A 17,624-nucleotide genomic window follows, 5' to 3' on the forward strand; every position below is an offset into this window, starting at 1 on the left:
TCTCCAGTACAGATAGTTATGACATAAATGCTTTAGAATAAGGAGCCTGGTATGATTATGTATACATATTTAAATCCAGGTGGATGAAAGGTGGTTTAGCTTCAGGTGTGACATGTTTCAGCTTGCAAATCAAACAAGTTTTTCGGGTTATAGGGATTAAATAGTAAAATAAAAGAAATATTATCAGTCAGCTACTGTTGAATATACTTTTGTACCTAATGTAATCCTCTACTTCCCAGAGAGAAATGTCTTACTCCTGTACTTTTCTACACACAGTGTTGTACGCAAAAAATAACACTACAGTAAAAATAAAAATATCCATACAAATAGTACTTGAGTAAAAGTCTAATAAAAGTATCATAAGTACTTTTTACAGTAATTGTCTGGCAATAAATGTACTTAAGTATCAAAAGTACATTATACAACTATACATACCCAGATTATAGTAATACTTTTGAGATAAAAAAGTCAAAATTATCAGGTTAAAAAATTGTAATTATGACATCAAAAGTTTAAATTATGAGCTAAAATTCATAAGTATGGGGGGAAAAAACATAATGAGATTAAAGGCAACATTTTGATATGGAAGTCATAATAATGAAATATTAAAAAATCACAATTATGATATTAAAGTCATAATTATGGGATGAAAAGTCAAAATTATTAGATTTAAAAAAATAGAATTATGAGATAGAAAGTATGAGATAAAAATCACAAGTATGGGATAAAAAAGTACAAATATTCCGATTAAAGTCATAATTGTGAAATTTAAACTCACTCTAAATTAAGATTAAAGTGAACATTGCGAGATAAAAGTCAAAATAATGAGATTCAAAGTTGTAATAACGACATAAGAAATTTTAATTATGAGAGAAAAGTCATGCTTATGAGGTAAACAGTCAACATTTGTCTCATCATTTCGAGTCTTTAAGCCCATAATTATGACTTACAATGCGAATATATAGCCTATATTTTTTTTTTCTTTAGTCTTACTTTAATGAGGTATTTAACATCGTGGTGTCGTCAGGCTTTGTTCATGTGGACAGCCAGTGTATGTGTGTGTGTGTGTGTGTTGTATCCTGCAGGACACACCCCTCTTTAGGATAAAGCCTTTCTTCAAACTTCGCTCAGTCAGTCAGTGGAGATATTTCACTGTCGGATCCAACTTCAAGCAGCTCACGGGTGAGTTGCATGCTTTCAGATCATGTTGATGTTCAGTTCAGTCAGTTCATCGATCATTTATTTGAAGTCATTTGCATTCGTGCGTTTGGTTGTTTTGTCAGCGCCGCTGACTTTAATCTGCTGCAGAGGGAGCTGTAAATACGACGACTGCCAATTAAAAGTTGCGAAAGCTTCCTCTCTATGTGTGCATATGGAGGAGAGCTGCTGGCATGAGCTGCATGTACTTGTGTTTCTACAACAGACTGAGAGACCATGACTGAGGACGCAGCCAGAGGGGCTCCTGATAGAGACCCCAAGCCAGATGATGGGGTTCCTGAGGAAGGGGGTCACCCGAGGAAGAAATGGGCCAACAAAATGGAGTTCCTATTCTCCGTGGCAGGACAAATAGTTGGGTTTTCAAATCTTTGGAGCTTTCCATATCTGTGCTTCAGGAATGGAGGAGGTGAGGGAGCGGAGTGTGGATGTATGGGGGATTATTGCTAGCTGTAATAGAAACACTTCTCTACCAACAGTGTTGAAAAAAATACCCCAAAATCACAGATTACAGAAATAAATTTGAGATAAAAAGTCAAAATTATAAGATTATTATTTTTTTTAAATTATGACGTAAAAAAGTTATATTATGAGATTAAAGTCATCAGTATGGGATAAAAAAAACCATTATGAGATTAAAAGGCAAAATTCTGAGATTAAGGTAATAATTATGGGATATAAAGTCAAAATGATTAGATTAAAAAAATGTAATTATGAGATAGAAAATTGATATTATGAGATAAAAGCCTTAAGTACTGGATAAAAAACATAATAATGAGATTTAAAAGTCTAAACTATTAACTAAACCCGGGAATAGATTAGCCTGACAAAGTTTTGCGCTGAAGATATTTTCACGTTTTGTTCTAAGACATAAAATACATCAGTAAATACCCCATGTTTGTATTTAAAGACGTTACATGTCTTAATAGCGGTTGCTGACTAAAAGAGACTGCAGAAGTTGTCGGGGATATGAAACGTCATCATATCGGACACGGAGACTCATCAACTCACGTGTCCGTCTTTACAGGCCGACTCCAGTTTTTTTTTTGTTTTTTGCAATAATCCAAAATCCAACTGAAAAATCCCAAAAGCTTCCTAAAAAACGCATGAGGAAAGAAGCAGCTCTGTAGTCTGGTGCTACGGCATTAAAACACTTTATTTCATTGTCATATTACAGTAATCAACCTTACAGAGCCACAAGTATACTTTACTTCATTGATGTACATCCTGCAAACAGCTGCGTTAAAAAAAGAAAGATCGTATTTTAATCATGAGGGCGAGGTGGTGGTGCACTTCCCACTTTTGTCCACAGGAGGCGCCAGAATCAAAAGAATTAAAGTTCCTTGTTGCTGCTTTAATATGAGTGTATCTGCCAACATTTGCCTTCCATCTCAACTGTGTGACTCTTCCTCATGTCTATTCATACTTCCAGGTGCCTTCTTCATCCCTTACTTTTTCTTCCTCTTCTTCTGTGGCATGCCTGTGTTCTTCCTGGAGATGGCGTTGGGCCAGTACACCAGCGAGGGCGGGGTGACCGCCTGGAGGAAGATATGCCCCATGTTTGAGGGTGAGAACAAGGCTCCGACAGACAGCTGTAGAATTGCACAAGAGTTTGTCAGTTGACGTGCAGGAAATGCATGTTTTTCATTGTTTATGAAAAACCACAGCTGTTTGCATGCTCTTATATCATCCACTGAGGACACTTCCAGATCCCTCGAAACAGAGAGGCCACATCAACCCTTTTAAAAGGCTTGTAGCAATATTCTCTGAGTTTAAAAGCTAGTTTTAAAATTTGGCGCAACATTTTTTACCACCTCCACTAACAATAGCTGCCTTGTGCATCGCCTGCCACGCTTGTTTTCTTCATTATCGTAATTTCAGACAGGCAATGTTGCCCAGAAACAAAGACAGGGGTTACACTGACCCGCTCTGTTTCAGCTCCTGTTGAGCCGCATCTTGAATGCTCAGTCTGCTGTGATTGGTCAGCTCACACACGCCTGACCCAGCAACACTAACAACAACAGAGCAGCTGTGCTCAATTCATTCTTACATGTCAAAGTAGCTGCTCGGCCTAAATTACGCAAATGTGTGACATGGTGACGCAGTGTGATGTCACAAAGTCACAGAATGAAATGCAGGACTTTGACGAGGCGTTTAAGGAGCAGTGTTTTCTGTGGGAGAGGTGAGCTTCCGGTGCAGACAATAGGTCTCCTTTAAAGGTGCAATACATAAGAAATAGTCACCTTAAATTCATACTTTCAACAAATAGGGGCGGCATATCACCAGAGTAACTGCTAACTCTATTCTTTTTATACATCCATGACTGTAGCTACTGTTAGCTTGTCAGCTCAGTTAGCAGTGCAGCTAGCCGGACTACCAGGGGAGTGTTGGCGTTTAAACAACGAGCAGAGGAGCTTCTTTGACCGTCTTCTGTTGATATTTTGAGTTAATTTTTGAATGTTTTGAAGTAAAATTCTCACATACTCCACATTTAAACTTACCTCGGTGATGGCACATATGTTCGTATATGTCAGTGTTGGAGTCTGGCAGCTTAAACCAACCGTTTGTTGGTTGCTCTTCTCTATGCGCTGTAACTGTTGCATAACACAGACGATTATGAAACATTAACTCATTGTTCTCCGCAGGGTTGGGGATGGCAACCCAAGTGCTTGTGCTGCATACGAACATCTACTACATCGTGGTTCTGGCCTGGGTTATCTTCTACTTGTATAACTGTTTCAAAAGCCCGCTGCCCTGGACCACATGTGACAACGTATGGAACACTGGTGAGATCAGCTTTGTGTTGAATCACCGCTGGCTTGTTTCTACACGTCTGTATTTGATTAGCATTGTGCTTTCAGCTTTCTCGTAGATTTAAGAGGAAGCACACGAGGAATTAACATTTTGAACATTTTAACATCCAACTCTTCTTCCTCTCTCTTTCTTCCTCAACCTCTTAGATTCATGTTTCACTACATTTAGCGCCACCGCTGACCCCAATTTGGACTCGGACTGGTCATTCCTTCACAACATCACCACCACAACTGACTACTCTGACAACCTCAATTACACGTAAGTTATTATCAAGCTGTTTCAGGTCAGCTATGACAACTTATAATGTTATGACACACTAAATGCACAGCAGGAACGACTCATAAGAAAAATTAGTTAGTCTTGGCTCTAGTAGATGCAGCAACATGGGGACATACCCGTGCTTTTATGTGTTCAGAGCAGGAGGTTCTGACATCTGTTGCTGTTATAAAAACACTATTGATGGCTGCCGTGGGACGATGAAAAGAACTACTATAAATCTGAATGACTAATCGGGCGTTAATAGCATAGTAATGGTTGGAAACAAATGTCATATGATAGAAAAACACCATGAGAAAGTAGTAGTTTGAAGTTCTGAGAAAAAAGCTTATTTGCTTCAGAGTCAGATGAGAAGTTTCATACCACTCTGATACAATCATGAAGCTCCAGCCAGCAGTTGGTTAGCTCTTTCTTTATTCGTCATAGTAGGCGGAGGTCATGTACCTTAATGCTGCCCAAAAATCAATATCACTATCTGCTTCAAAAGTCCAGTATCAGTTGGGTTTGGGAGTGTTTCCTCCACCAGATCCAACCAGTGGTATCGACCTTCTCATCTGACTCTCAGCGAGAAAGTAGATAAACGTATTTAAGTGATAATTATCAGTAAAAAAAACAGCGACATCCCTTTAAACATTACTGATTAGTAACCTGTGTGATATCGTTTAGAAAATCAAAACTTCTGTCTGACGGTCTGTATATTTTTGTTTTCCAGGAATTATTTTGCCCACAATTCACCAGCGGAGGAGTTCTTTACGTGAGAACCACGCACACACCCACACACACACACACACACACACACACACACACACACACACACACACACACTTACCTTCTTAAAACATTGCCTCTGACAGCTATATTGTCCTCCCCGATGTGCTCATCCTTGGGTGGAGCGTTCCTGGGAAATAACTCTTCCAAGACTGCATCCAAGATAACTTAAAAGTAATCTGTACTCTCGGGGGTGCTGAGTGAACGTGATGTTACTGGTGCCAACAAAAGGTGGACAGAGGCCACCCGAACACAGCACCATAAACGAGCCAGTTACATTCCTCAGAAGTCACGGCTGACCGATCACACCACCTAACTCCACTGCCAACTTTGATTAGAAGCATTTTGCCTCCCTGTTTTATCATTTTAGATATTTGGAAACTGCTGCTTTTCACATGATCCGGTGTAAGAACAGATATTGGGAAACGGCTCAGCTACATAAGCTGCATAATGAGAACAATATGTGCTCCTATCCCAGCAGCTTTCATTATATAAACTGAAGCCGAAGTCCAAAATAAACTAAAGCAGATTTAAACATCTGTATTTTATGACGCAGATGCTTGCTGTATTTATTTCCATCCTCATGGACACATTAAGTGGAGATGACACATTTAAAGGGGCTGTGTTTATTTCTTCAAAAAGAAGAAACAAAATGCTCTGCACATCTGTTCAGCCATTGTTCTGTGTTTATATACAGTGCGTATCTGATCTTTTTCCCCCGCAGTAACCGTGTGTTGAGAATGTCGGCGGACATGACCCTGCGTAATGTACACTGGGATGTGGCTCTGTGTCTCCTGATCGCCTGGATTATGTGTTACTTCTGCGTCTGGAAGGGAATCAGATTTACAGGAAAGGCGAGTACTCCTCTCTATAGGATACATATACAGTACTATTCCCTATATATTGGTATGCAGTCCTTTAATGCAGTGGTTTCCCCTCCCAGAGGTTGAACGATAAATTTAGAGGGTCAAAAGATAATTGAAGCGATAGGACAGAAAAAAAAACCTGGAATGTACTAGTTGTTGGGAATCTGCCTCAATCATAGATGCGAGTACCAACAGCGAAGGACAAAACCTGAGTTTATTCATTGATTTAGTCTGAAATGAAGCCAGGCTGCTTCAGTCTCCCGGGAGATTTCGTGCCTGGTAGCAGACGAAAATGGTGATAGCAATCTGGGTGTTGATGGTGTCATTATTCTAAAGCTATTACATTGTGCAATCAACATTTACTTCATAATGACACGTTAAAGCAAATATCTACATTCACATGGTGGCCGTTTTTCTCTGACATCACACTCAGTGTTGGGAGCTTGAATTATGGGATGATGTTACGCTGCTGTGTTGAGGTTGTACAAATGTTGGGGATTTGACAAACTGTTATCAATTTACCACTTGCCAATTGGTCAGCAATTAAAAAAGATGATGCGTAGTGAAAATCTGGAGGGACATCAGGCGATATTTCAAGGTAAAACAACATATTTCATTAGCTAACGTTAGCGTTCAACCACTTCCAAGCTAACGTTACCGTTTGATTACATGCACTGCGTTTCACTTACAGGCTTGAATAAACGTGCCCAAGATGTGCGTTCACCATCAAACAGTAATGTTAGCAAGGAAGTGGCTGAACGCTAACGTTAGCTAACTGTTAGTTGTTGTCGGGCAGAACCTAATAGGCAATCAAATATGTTGTTTTACCTTGAAATATGGCCCGATAGCCCTCTGGATTATCATTATCCACAGTCTTTTCAGTTGCTGATCAATCAGGAAGTGGTGAAATGACAATAATTTGTCTGATTTTCTACATTTATACAACTTGCAACCCGGACTGTAGGTTTAATAAAGGGAAATCAAAAATGAATGATTGATTCTGAGGTTCCTTATAATTAATATTATTAATATACATATATATATTATACATTTTTGATTTATGGTCATTCAATTGTCTGTTTGTGTGCATCCACGTGTGTGCAGGTGGTGTACTTCACTGTCACGTTCCCCTACCTGTTGATGCTCATCCTCTTCTTCCGTGGAGTGACTCTTCCAGGAGCCTGGGATGGACTGAAGTTTTACCTCTACCCTGACTTCGAAATGCTTGCGCATGTCGGAGTAAGAACTCACCGTCATTAAACATAATGTTTGCTGCTGAAACACGATGCACAACGCTCCAAAGTAAACATGCAGAAAGAGTCTTAAACTTCGAACATTGGCCTAAAAACCAACCCAGGCATCATTTGTCTCTTTATTTCACAATACTTCTGTCTTTCTGTTGGATTCCTCTCTCTTCTAACAGGATGAATGCAGTGTCCTGTTACTCTCATCCCCCCCCTCCCTCCTTATCTCTTTGCCTTGACTCCTGTTTCCGGTCCCAAGACAGAGTCTTAACAAGAAAAGCAAACCAAGATCCTTTTTTTTTCCCCACTGAGAAGCTTTTCAAAGAAAGCTTTTCCCCTTGGGTACACGGTAACATCATCACACATGAGTAAAAACACTGCTCTCCATGGGGAATTTCTCACACATTCTGCGGATATATCCACCTTATAAAAAGTCGGTATCAGTTGCTTTAAACTGAAACTGAATTGATTGTAGGTCATGTATGTGTATAGCCCTGTAATACAGTCTTACAGCAGATAGTAGCCTGTTATTAACTCAGCGTAATGATGTCATTTCTAAACTGAATAGAGAATCAAACAGAGGGTGAGTTCTGGATGCTCTCGCACAATGACCGCATCTGTTTCTTCTCAGCTCCAGGGTATAAATGTGATCACTGGCGTGTTAATCCCTGAGACTTGTTGTGTGATGGACTTCCCAGCGGTCAGGCGCTTCTCAGGAGGCCCTAGGCCACGGTCCAATGAGGGCCCGCTCCTATTGGTTTTTGGTGCTCCTTAACCGCTCACACATACAGACTTGAGGCTTGAGTTACCAGGACTGATACGCTTCCTCCCTGCCGATCAGCTAGGTTGCCGTGTTGCTCCCCTTAGATACTTTAGCTTTAGCTGTACCGCTTAGCGGAGAACTGCAGTGTTAGCTTCAAGAAGCCAACAGAGGGATTACAGTGCGTGGTGGAAGGATATATTCATGATGTTTTTATGCAAACGTCTCAGCGTAAATGAGCCACCCTTTGAATTACAGGAAAAACTGCTGCGCAGCTGACTTCAGACCAGGTCTTTGCAGGTCTAGGGCACAGTCGCTTTCTGCTGCCTCAAGATAGCAACGCACCATCAATGCACCTGACAACACCTCTTTAAAGACCAACATGCCCTTGGGTGCGAGTACATTTTGCTACGTACACAACGCGGGCACTGTCATTGTAAAAACAAAACATAATACATGTTGGGAGACGTGCAAGTAAACTGACAGTATCACACGGAGTAGGTATTCACAGCTTCACAGTCACAGTCTGTTTTTTAGCTGAGCATGCTGTCTGCCACATTTAAGCAAGGGCCCTTGACGTCAGTTTCACTCATGCACAGCTACCTTCCCCTTTCCTCCTGTGGTGTCTCCAGATGGAGTTAGTGCAAGGGAGCAGTCTTTCAGATCCTCTTTTACTGCTGGCTGGGTGATTAGCATCAGCATTATATTGTCTTTGGCCTTTGCCCTCTCCCTATACTTGTCATTTGGAAGGAGTCACTTCCTCTTCTTCTGTGGCACGCACGTGCATGTTTGTCTGGACATTCCTGCGAGCAGTGATGAAAAAAAATAAGTTAGTTGTGTTTCCAGTCGGTCAGATTGTCTGATTCCTGTGTTCCTTTCTCATGCATGTCAACTAAAGTATCTGATCATCTCCAACTTTTTCCTGTTTCCTTGAGGCTTCACCCTGTAAGAACCCAAAAAAGACAGCCACTCGTATATCGACTCACACCAGCTCTGAACCATTGCGGGAATCTTTACAGTGTGATCATGAAAGAGAACAGAAGAGAAAAACCGTGAGAAAATTATTTGAAGTAATGTAGAAAGCAGGTGAAAGCAGTTATGGGTCAGAGAGCGGAGTTATGCAATGCCACATGCTCTTAAACGTAGATCTGTTTCTAATGAGCCTTGCTTCGGCATGCAAGTGTCTGCTTTCCCTTCAACCACAGCGGAAATCTTAATCAAGCTCTGCTCTGCATCTGGGGCCTTGAATGTGTCTCCTATTGTCCTCGTGTCAGTGTGCATGGTGTGAATCTGTATCCAGAGCAGCCGAGGGGGCCTTACTACAACGCATGCTTGTAACGACACAACTGCTTCTTCTCGGTCCACATTGAAATGAGAAGATCCTTTGAGACAGACTTCGCCACCATTTCTGACTCGAGGCTGGGGTTAAGTCTGACATACCATGGGGCCAGCGTAAGGGGCCTATACATCGCCTTGGAGCCTTGCCAGCTCTATCTTTTAGGGGGCTCACAGCGCTGTGGTGTGGCACTAATGTTAACCAGATGCTGTCAGAGCGAGGGCCCGCAGACAGACATTCCTGTAAACAAAGCCGCCTACACCCACAAACCTGAATTCAAACAAATACACATAGGATGCACGATCACTAACATGTTAAAGCAGCGACACAGAATGAACAGGAGGATGCACGCTTGTATAATGCACATCTCAACACACTTTTATTAAGATTATATCATTATTAACTCTGGCGTAAAGCACAGCTGTTTGTTATTGTGCAGTTAGGCTAATTGTTTCGACCTGACAAAAGATTTCTTATTGCTTTGTACGAAAACAAGCTGATGGAAAGTTTACTGCGGGTTGTGTAACAATGTCGGCTCACCACCAAATTACCTGTTGTGCTAGGTTGGGCAGACATCTCTATGGCTGATGTCTCCAAAACTCTGCAACTCAGCACTCCACCAGTAGAGAATACTTTGATTTTGGGGTGAACTGTCCCTTTAAGGTCCATCTTGAATGTTTTAAAAGTCAATTTCTTACCCTGTAAGTGTGTCAAGGAGTGCTGACCTCTCTGGGAAGCCTTCCTCCTGAGAGTTTCCCCCGTCCTGTCAAGTTTATAACTCTGATTTGATGCACTTTTGATTTTGAACTTTTGATTTTGGGGTGAACTGTCCCTTTAATGTCCCTCTCGAATGTTTCAAAAGTCAATCTCTCACCCTGTAGATCTGGGCTGATGCAGCGACTCAGGTGGTCTACACCTACGCCATAAGTCAGGGAGTGCTGACCTCTCTGGGAAGCTACAACAAGTACAACAACAACTGCTACAGGTCAGCGTCCCGACACTCCCGTCGCTGTCAGTGCGTCATCACATTTACAGTTTTACATATCGATAACATTTTCACTAATATTCTGTGGGTAACGGGGGCGGGACTAGATAAGCATCTGCTTCTCCCGCTTTCCCTTTCGGCCATGTGTACTACCTGATTTTAACTAAGATGATGTGTGATGATGACTGTCTAATAACATGCCGAAATAAATAAATAAATAGTAAACATACATGTGTTCTGTTTTTTTGTTTCTGGTCTGTTGTAGGGATTGCTTGGCACTATGCTGCCTGAACAGTGCCACCAGTATCTTTGGTGGTTTGGTTGTGTTCTCTTTTCTGGGATTCATGGCTCACTCGCTTGGCCTCCCCCTGCATGAAGTTGCTGGCGCTGGTGAGTTAATTTCTCCCCTTTTCATCGCCTGCATCCTTCATTTGACTGCTTTCATTGTTTGTCTATTAAATGTCAGTCCTGAAACGTCTCAAAACTGCTGCAAACTGTTTTTATTTTTTATTTTATATGAATCAATTCATTGAAAATGCAGGAAGATAGTGATAAATAAGGGGTCACCTTTAAATTCATCACTTTTTATCTCAAACCAGTGATCCAAAAACCCCAAATATATTCAGTTCAGCATTCAGCATTCAAAAAAATTACTCAAATGTATTAACCTAATGTCAAAACAGTCAGCTATTAATTGATAAACGGATAGTTATTTTAATTCTTGCAGTGGTGACAACAACCAACAACCTCCACCAGATGGCATCTTATGTTCACATACAGTTAAAAGATTTTCACTTGAAAGCCTCTTTTCTGTAGTCAGTGACATGTTTTTAATATATTTTCTTTATACTTTTGTTTTTGTTTCTTTTCCTAGTTCACTTCTCAACCTGTTTTGTACTGTTTTGAAAAGTTGTATGAAAGGACTTTAAATCCTGGTCTTGAAGATTGTGACACACTATCATGTGATGAACTCATGTGCTCTGTACAGGGACCCAAATGGTCTTTGTAAGCTTTCCAGAGGTTCTGTTGAAGATACCTGTTTCATCCTTCTGGACTGTGGTCTTCTTCCTCATGATCCTTTTCCTTGGCCTGGACACTCAGGTATTGTATGTCACCATATAAAGTCTTCCAGTGTGACGCCGTATTTACAAATAAGCTAATTGGTTTTAGCTCTGTACTCACAGTTCGTGTGTGTGGAGAGCCTGGCCACATCCATCACCGACATGTTCCCACGTTTCCTGAGGAGGCCGCACGCCAGAGAGCTACTGGTCCTGGTCATTGCCGTGGTTTGTTTTCTGCTGGGGCTGCCACTCTTAACTGACGTAAGCAGCAGAAAGACTAAGTTATAAATACTGTATATGTATATTAATATAGCCTTCTTTGTACATCAGTTATTAAAGTGTTTATTTTCACAATGTGGCCCTATGTCAAATATGAGAATGTCACAGGAAATTGCTGTATAAGGGAAAGATAATTTTTTAGGTAGTCAAGAAGAAAAACAAAGCTTAACCTCTTTCTGACAGAAAATCTCTTCCTGCCTGCCATGACTTATTTCCCTGCATGTTTGCTGCTCATGTTTCAGGGCGGGATAGTCCTCTTTCATATAATTGACACGTATGGGGTCAGTAGAATCACTGTTTTCATCATTGCCTGTTTGGAGTCCATTGTCATCGCCTGGGTGTACGGTGAGTCACACCATTAGGACTACGTGATGTAGTTTTTGTTATGCACTTTAAATTGCTGAAGCCTTTTGGGTTTACGTAAACAAGCTTTGCTATCTACACAATATCAACCTCATCAGTAATGCACAGCAGTCACACTACTAGAAGGAACTTCATTATATATCTTGAGCTCATGAAATCCTGACGGCAGCATTTGTTTCATCAGTAAAATCGACTCACTGTATCTGTAAAATCTAAACTGTAAGAAACCAGCTTTGGATATAAACCATGAGATTCACAATTGTTTTATTTTATTCTGAGTTACAATAAAATAGCTCAACTCACAAAACAAAACAAAAATTGATGAGATTAGAGATAACAGGAATTTGTGTTTGGCTTTCTTTTGTTCCCCAAACATAACCAAGTTTTTTTTTGTTCCCTAAACTAAACCAAGTATTTTTGTTTCCTAAACCAAAACAAGTTTTTTTGTTCCCTAAACTAAACCAAGTATTTTTGTTCCCTAAATCAAACCAAGTTTTTTTTTGTTTTTTAAACTTTAACTTGCTTGGCTTAACCTAACCATGTATATTTGTTGTATACAAACCATGTATACAAAATATTTTTGTTCCCTAAACCAAAGCAATTATTTTAGTTCCCTAAAACTAAGTATATTAGTTCCATAAACCTAAATAAATATTTTAGTTCCCTAAACCTTACCAAATATTTTTTGTTTTTTAAATCTAATCAACTATTTTTGCTTGGCTAAACCTAGCCAAGTTAGTTAGTTCCCTAAACCTAACCAAGTATTTTTGTTCCCTAAACCTTACCAAGTGTTTTTTGTTTTTTAAACCTAAACCTGCTTGGCTATACCTAACCATGTATATTTGATGACGAAACCAAACAAATTATTTTAGTTCCCTTAACCAAGCCGATTATTTTAGTTCCCTAAAACTGTGTGCTCTAGTTCCCTAAACCTAAATAAATATTGTGTTAAATGTTGTGCCTAAACCTAACCAACTATTTAATTCCCAAAAGCTAATTATGTATTTTAGTTCCCTAAACCTAACCAAATATTATTGTTGCCTAAACCCAGCCACATATTTTAGTTCCCTAATCCAAACTAAGTATTTTTGTTCCCTAAATGTAACCAATTTTTTTAAACAAAAAACAAAACAGAAATAATAAGTGAACTTTATAACTCTATACATGAGAGTATGAATATGAACCCTAATTTCCTGAGTGGGAGTCCTTTACCTATAACTCATACAGCTCCAGATGATGTCTTTGTCAAACAGTTACAGTTCTGCTGTAAAGTCAGAAATCTGAAACAGGCCTTCTCTGCCTCACTAAAACACAAACACAGGATATATGAGGGCTTCAGGCTTCCTTACATTTCCTTTTGCATTCCCTTTTTCTTCTCTGGTTGTTCTGTTCCCGGCATGTTCTGTGTTCTGATGCTATTTTTCTCCCTCTCCCTTTTCTATACAGTTTGTATATGTATACAGAAATGTTTTTAATCCTCAGATGCGTCAGGATTCGTCCTTTGCATGTACCACAAATGTTAATCTACCATTTCCTCTGCCATAAATTTAGATAAATCCTCTGAGCTCTCAGCACTTCCCACACCTTCATTATCAGCGGTATTACAGGCTAAATTACAACACGTGGGTGGAGAGTTCCTGTGTTCTCATATTTGTCTTTAACATCTCAACTCTCAGAGCACCTGTATCCATGTATTAAACTTGGTATTCAATTTTGGTTCACTGAAAAGTGAATTTCTATTTTCCAAAAGCACTTGCTCTATAGATCCAGGGTCCAGCTCCATATCTTCTGCTGCAAACAGTGAGATAAGGATCAGTTTCTGCAGCTGCTTCCTCTCCGCAGTTTGAGTTGTTTAGCCATTCGTTGGACCTCTCTGCCTCTTCAGAGTCAGTGTGGAGAAACTTCCTGAACCAAAATTGAAATGAGGCCGTTCACTTTCCTCCTCTACGTAAGTCTAGTTCGTTTCAGGGTCGATTACTATGTCATTTACGTAGCTGTGTCTGCCTCCTTAATAGGTTCCACGATTTATTCCGTTATTGGCCATTTGCAGAAATCAATCTGTGAATGTTGTTTCATCAGGCAGGTCATGCACTTGACCAACCTCATAACGGTTTCCACCTGTATTTTAATGTCTCTCTTCCTTTCTATAGTTCTCCTCTTCTCCTCCTCTCTTTGGCAGCTCAAGGTGAGCAGCTTTCTCATCTCCATCTCCTCTTCATCCACTCCTTACCTCACCTTTCCTCCTCATGTGAAGCACCTGAATTTTACTGAGATTTAACTGGAGTTTGGTTTCCCTGGACACATGCTCACTTGTTCAGTCATTATCCATTTAAACAGCAGTTACATTGAGATATTGTGCAACAGAGATACAAACCAAAATGATATCTTAAATTGTGTTACTAATACTCTTTAGTTGCAAATTTCAATTTTATGTTGTGACAATTCTGTGCTGGGCACAAAAAACATACAGTTAGGGTCGGGAAAAGATCATGTCTTGGCTTAAAATATCTGGTTTGGTCGCAACAAACACAGCTGGAGATTGTCCCAAGGTCTCCTAAAAATCATCCAGTAGATTGGGATTGTAGTTATATATATAACAGTCTTTTTTCTGGCGAGTGACCATGATTTAAACAGGGTATTGCACTTTTTTGGTGTCCATAATCAGCAGTTAATGGAGAAAACTAACCATAGCTATAAGATAAATATAGTCAAGTATAAAGTGAACATAGTGGAGTAGAGGTTTATAGTGTAAAACACAAATAATAAGGGTTGATATCATCAATAATAAACAACAACAGTCTGTATTTCGATACCACTGGATGTCACAAAGTCGAGGCTTCACCATCTCATTGTGTCTTCAGTCGAGAGCCCCATGTGTTTGAGAGCGTTCCCTTTAAAACCATTTTGTTCCCTCTGATTGATCGACTCCTCCCTTCCCTGACTTTGCAGGTGCGGACCGTTTCTATGACAACATCGAGGACATGATCGGGTACCGACCGTTCCCCGTGCTGAAGTACTGCTGGCTGTTCATCACGCCGCTCATCTGTGGAGTGAGATACCCGCACCTGCATCCCATCTCTTGATTCATCTACTTGGCTCTCTGCTTTAATGTCCATTTCCTCTCATGTTTCCATTTGTATTCATTATTTTCCAAACCTTTTTCTGCCCACCATCACTCCTTATCTTTGCTCCTTCCTGTTCCCCTCCTCTCCCGGCCTTTCATCTTTGATGAGTGTTTCACATATTTGCCACATCAGTAATTATGCTTGAGCTCACATATTGGAGAGAAGAGGAGATACTGCTGCCTTTACCTGAAAATGTGTTTTAAAAAACACACTTCCCTGCACGACTGCAGACATGATCAGTACATAACCAGAAAGTGTGGTCTACATATTAACACTTAAAACCATTTATTTTGCTCTAATGGAGCATTTTAGCGTCTTTCAGACCTTTGTTTTGGTTTGGCACACAACTTGTTTTGCTCTTATCAAACCTCATTTTTCAGCATGATGAAGCCATCGCGCTCGCAGCCAAAAGGCAGACGTGTGTGAAGAAAGTGAAATACCTCAGAAGCTAAAGAGCCAGATATTTACCTTTACTTGTTGGCGGAGACCAAAACAGAGCGAAAAGATGAGAAAACACTGAACCTAAATTCGCCAGGTGGCTACAAACACAATAAGTTGACAATATGTTGCGTTTGGAGCTTGTTGCGCTCCCTTCAAGTGGTTAAAAATCAATGAACACAGGTTCAAATGCTCCACAAAAGCCTTTAAAATCCTGTAAAATTTCTCTTTATTGTCTGTTCATTCCTGCACTGTATTTAAAGGGTAACTCCACCAGTTTTACACATTAAAGTGTGTTTACAGGTTTTGTGGAGTACTGCTGCATATGTAAAACAGTAGTATAAAGGCCTTTGTGGCTCCAGAGGACGCTGCATGTAATCTGATAAATTGTCTCCAGTGATGTCACTCAGTGGCTCAAGTTGCATTGTGGGTTATGTAGGTGCCAGGATTTGCATATATTCGGGAGTGCTCCCCAAGACCTGTGAACACACTTAAATGTTTAAAATTGGTGGCATTACCCTTAAAAAATGGAAATACACTGGCACTGTCCTTCAATAAACACCCCCAGAGAAAGTATCCACTTAAAGACAAATATCGTTCCACTGTGTTACAGCTAAGCCCTCTAACTTCATCATGTCCTGTCTCCTAGCTCATGCTGCTGTACAGCCTGGCAGAACCAGCGTATTTTAATGTGTATGGTTATACACTTGACAAGTGGAGCAGCGTACTGGGCAGTCTGCTTATCATCACTCCACTGATGTGCATCCCAGTATACATTTTGATCACCTTGTGGCGGGTGAGTGAATTCGAAAGTTGCATCAGTCATTTTCAGATCTAATTTATATCTTTTTGTGACACTTTTGATCGCACTTCTCTGCTCACAACCAGAATGGCAATAACATGATCACACCATCCAGCGTTCTGCGTCAGGCCCGACCACACAAGCCGATCCTCACGCTGTGTAAAGGTGTCATCTTCAAGGCGCAGGTGCCGCCGAGCAGGAGCGTGGACAACGGGAGTGAGAAGATGATGATGGAGGAGCACGGCGGAGTTTGATGGTCTACGATGACACCTACACAGACCTGCAGCACGTTATGGTGCACAGGTGGTTGAATTGTACAAATCTGTACAGCAACTTTTTTTAAAAATCATAACACAAACTTTTATATAAATGTTTACACATTTCATGAGTATTTGTGGAAATCCTGTTATGGGTTTTGTTGTTGTTATATTAGTCTTTACCTTATTTTTTTGTTTGTTTAAAAAATGAATAATAATGTAAAAGTCACGTACAATGTACACCTATAATCCTATATATTGTAATTACCTATATTGTAAGTGCCCCACAGATTTAGCATTGCCGTATTATGGCTGAAGGTGAATTTCCCAACACCTATAAACAGATTATCATGTGAAAAAAGGTGAATTTCAGCTTTAGTACATTATCAGGGTGTGTAACTTGTATAATACAGTCAAAATTGTTACATCCTCCAGAATAATGTTGATCTTAATCAAAGAAAATGTTGCTGAATGTGTTATTTTTCTGTTATGGTGCTATTAAATGTTTTTGTACTACCCAATTTACTGAGATAACAATAATTGATAAATATTTTCATTGTCGACTAATCCGTCCATTATTTTCTCGATGAATCGATAAGTTGTTTGTCTATAAAATTACCTCAAATATCTTGTTTTGACCACAACCCAGAGATATTCAGTTTACCGTGATAGAGGAGTAAAGGAACCAGAAAATAATCACATCTAAAGGTCATGTTGATAATATTTTATGTTTTTTTTTTTGTTGTTGAATAAGACATCTACAGAGCTTGTAGAAAGGGACAGAAAAAAAGTATTTTTTCTTAAAAACATTTTTATGATTGTGATTCAATCATTTTAAAATGCTCGTCAGGTCCAAAATGATTGTTTTGTTTATGTGACTGTCATTAGCTAGCATTAGCAACATTAACATTAGCTAGCATTAGCAATGTTAGCTAGTGCACAAACTGGCAACCTCTTGAGTGTGCAGATGAATCCAACAACAGCGGTTTTGTGACGTGGATGCAACTGAAGGAGGGAGATGAAATGCAACATTAA

General features: G+C 39.9%; 1 protein-coding gene across 1 annotated transcript; it reads left to right on the top strand.

The window, feature by feature from the left end:
* The first annotated feature begins 1,100 nt into the window (after nucleotides 1–1,100).
* On the top strand, nucleotides 1,101–17,110 carry LOC311252725 (sodium- and chloride-dependent GABA transporter 2-like). Its single transcript, XM_084346207.1, has 16 exons — nucleotides 1,101–1,182; nucleotides 1,424–1,624; nucleotides 2,648–2,782; nucleotides 3,861–4,001; nucleotides 4,176–4,287; nucleotides 5,018–5,059; nucleotides 5,798–5,927; nucleotides 7,044–7,178; nucleotides 10,161–10,264; nucleotides 10,530–10,654; nucleotides 11,253–11,365; nucleotides 11,449–11,586; nucleotides 11,847–11,949; nucleotides 14,917–15,017; nucleotides 16,180–16,326; nucleotides 16,419–17,110. The coding sequence occupies exons 2-16, from the start codon at nucleotides 1,435–1,437 to the stop codon at nucleotides 16,584–16,586; spliced, it is 1,884 nt and encodes a 627-aa protein (XP_084202333.1). The 5' UTR covers nucleotides 1,101–1,182; nucleotides 1,424–1,434; the 3' UTR covers nucleotides 16,587–17,110.
* The last annotated feature ends 514 nt before the right edge of the window (nucleotides 17,111–17,624 follow it).

The sequence above is a fragment of the Pagrus pagrus genome (genome assembly GCF_965226575.1).
Source record: "Pagrus pagrus genome assembly, chromosome: 23".
Classification (NCBI taxonomy): Eukaryota; Metazoa; Chordata; class Actinopteri; order Spariformes; family Sparidae; genus Pagrus; species Pagrus pagrus.

Bases quoted from the DNA above. Each gene is read 5' to 3' on its own strand.
- LOC311252725 (XM_084346207.1), top strand. From the start codon at position 1,435: ATGACTGAGGACGCAGCCAGAGGGGCTCCTGATAGAGACCCCAAGCCA. The intron at 4,002-4,175 runs GTGAGATCAGCT...TCAACCTCTTAG, and splicing joins TGACAACGTATGGAACACTG to ATTCATGTTTCACTACATTT. The intron at 10,655-11,252 runs GTGAGTTAATTT...TGCTCTGTACAG, and splicing joins GCATGAAGTTGCTGGCGCTG to GGACCCAAATGGTCTTTGTA.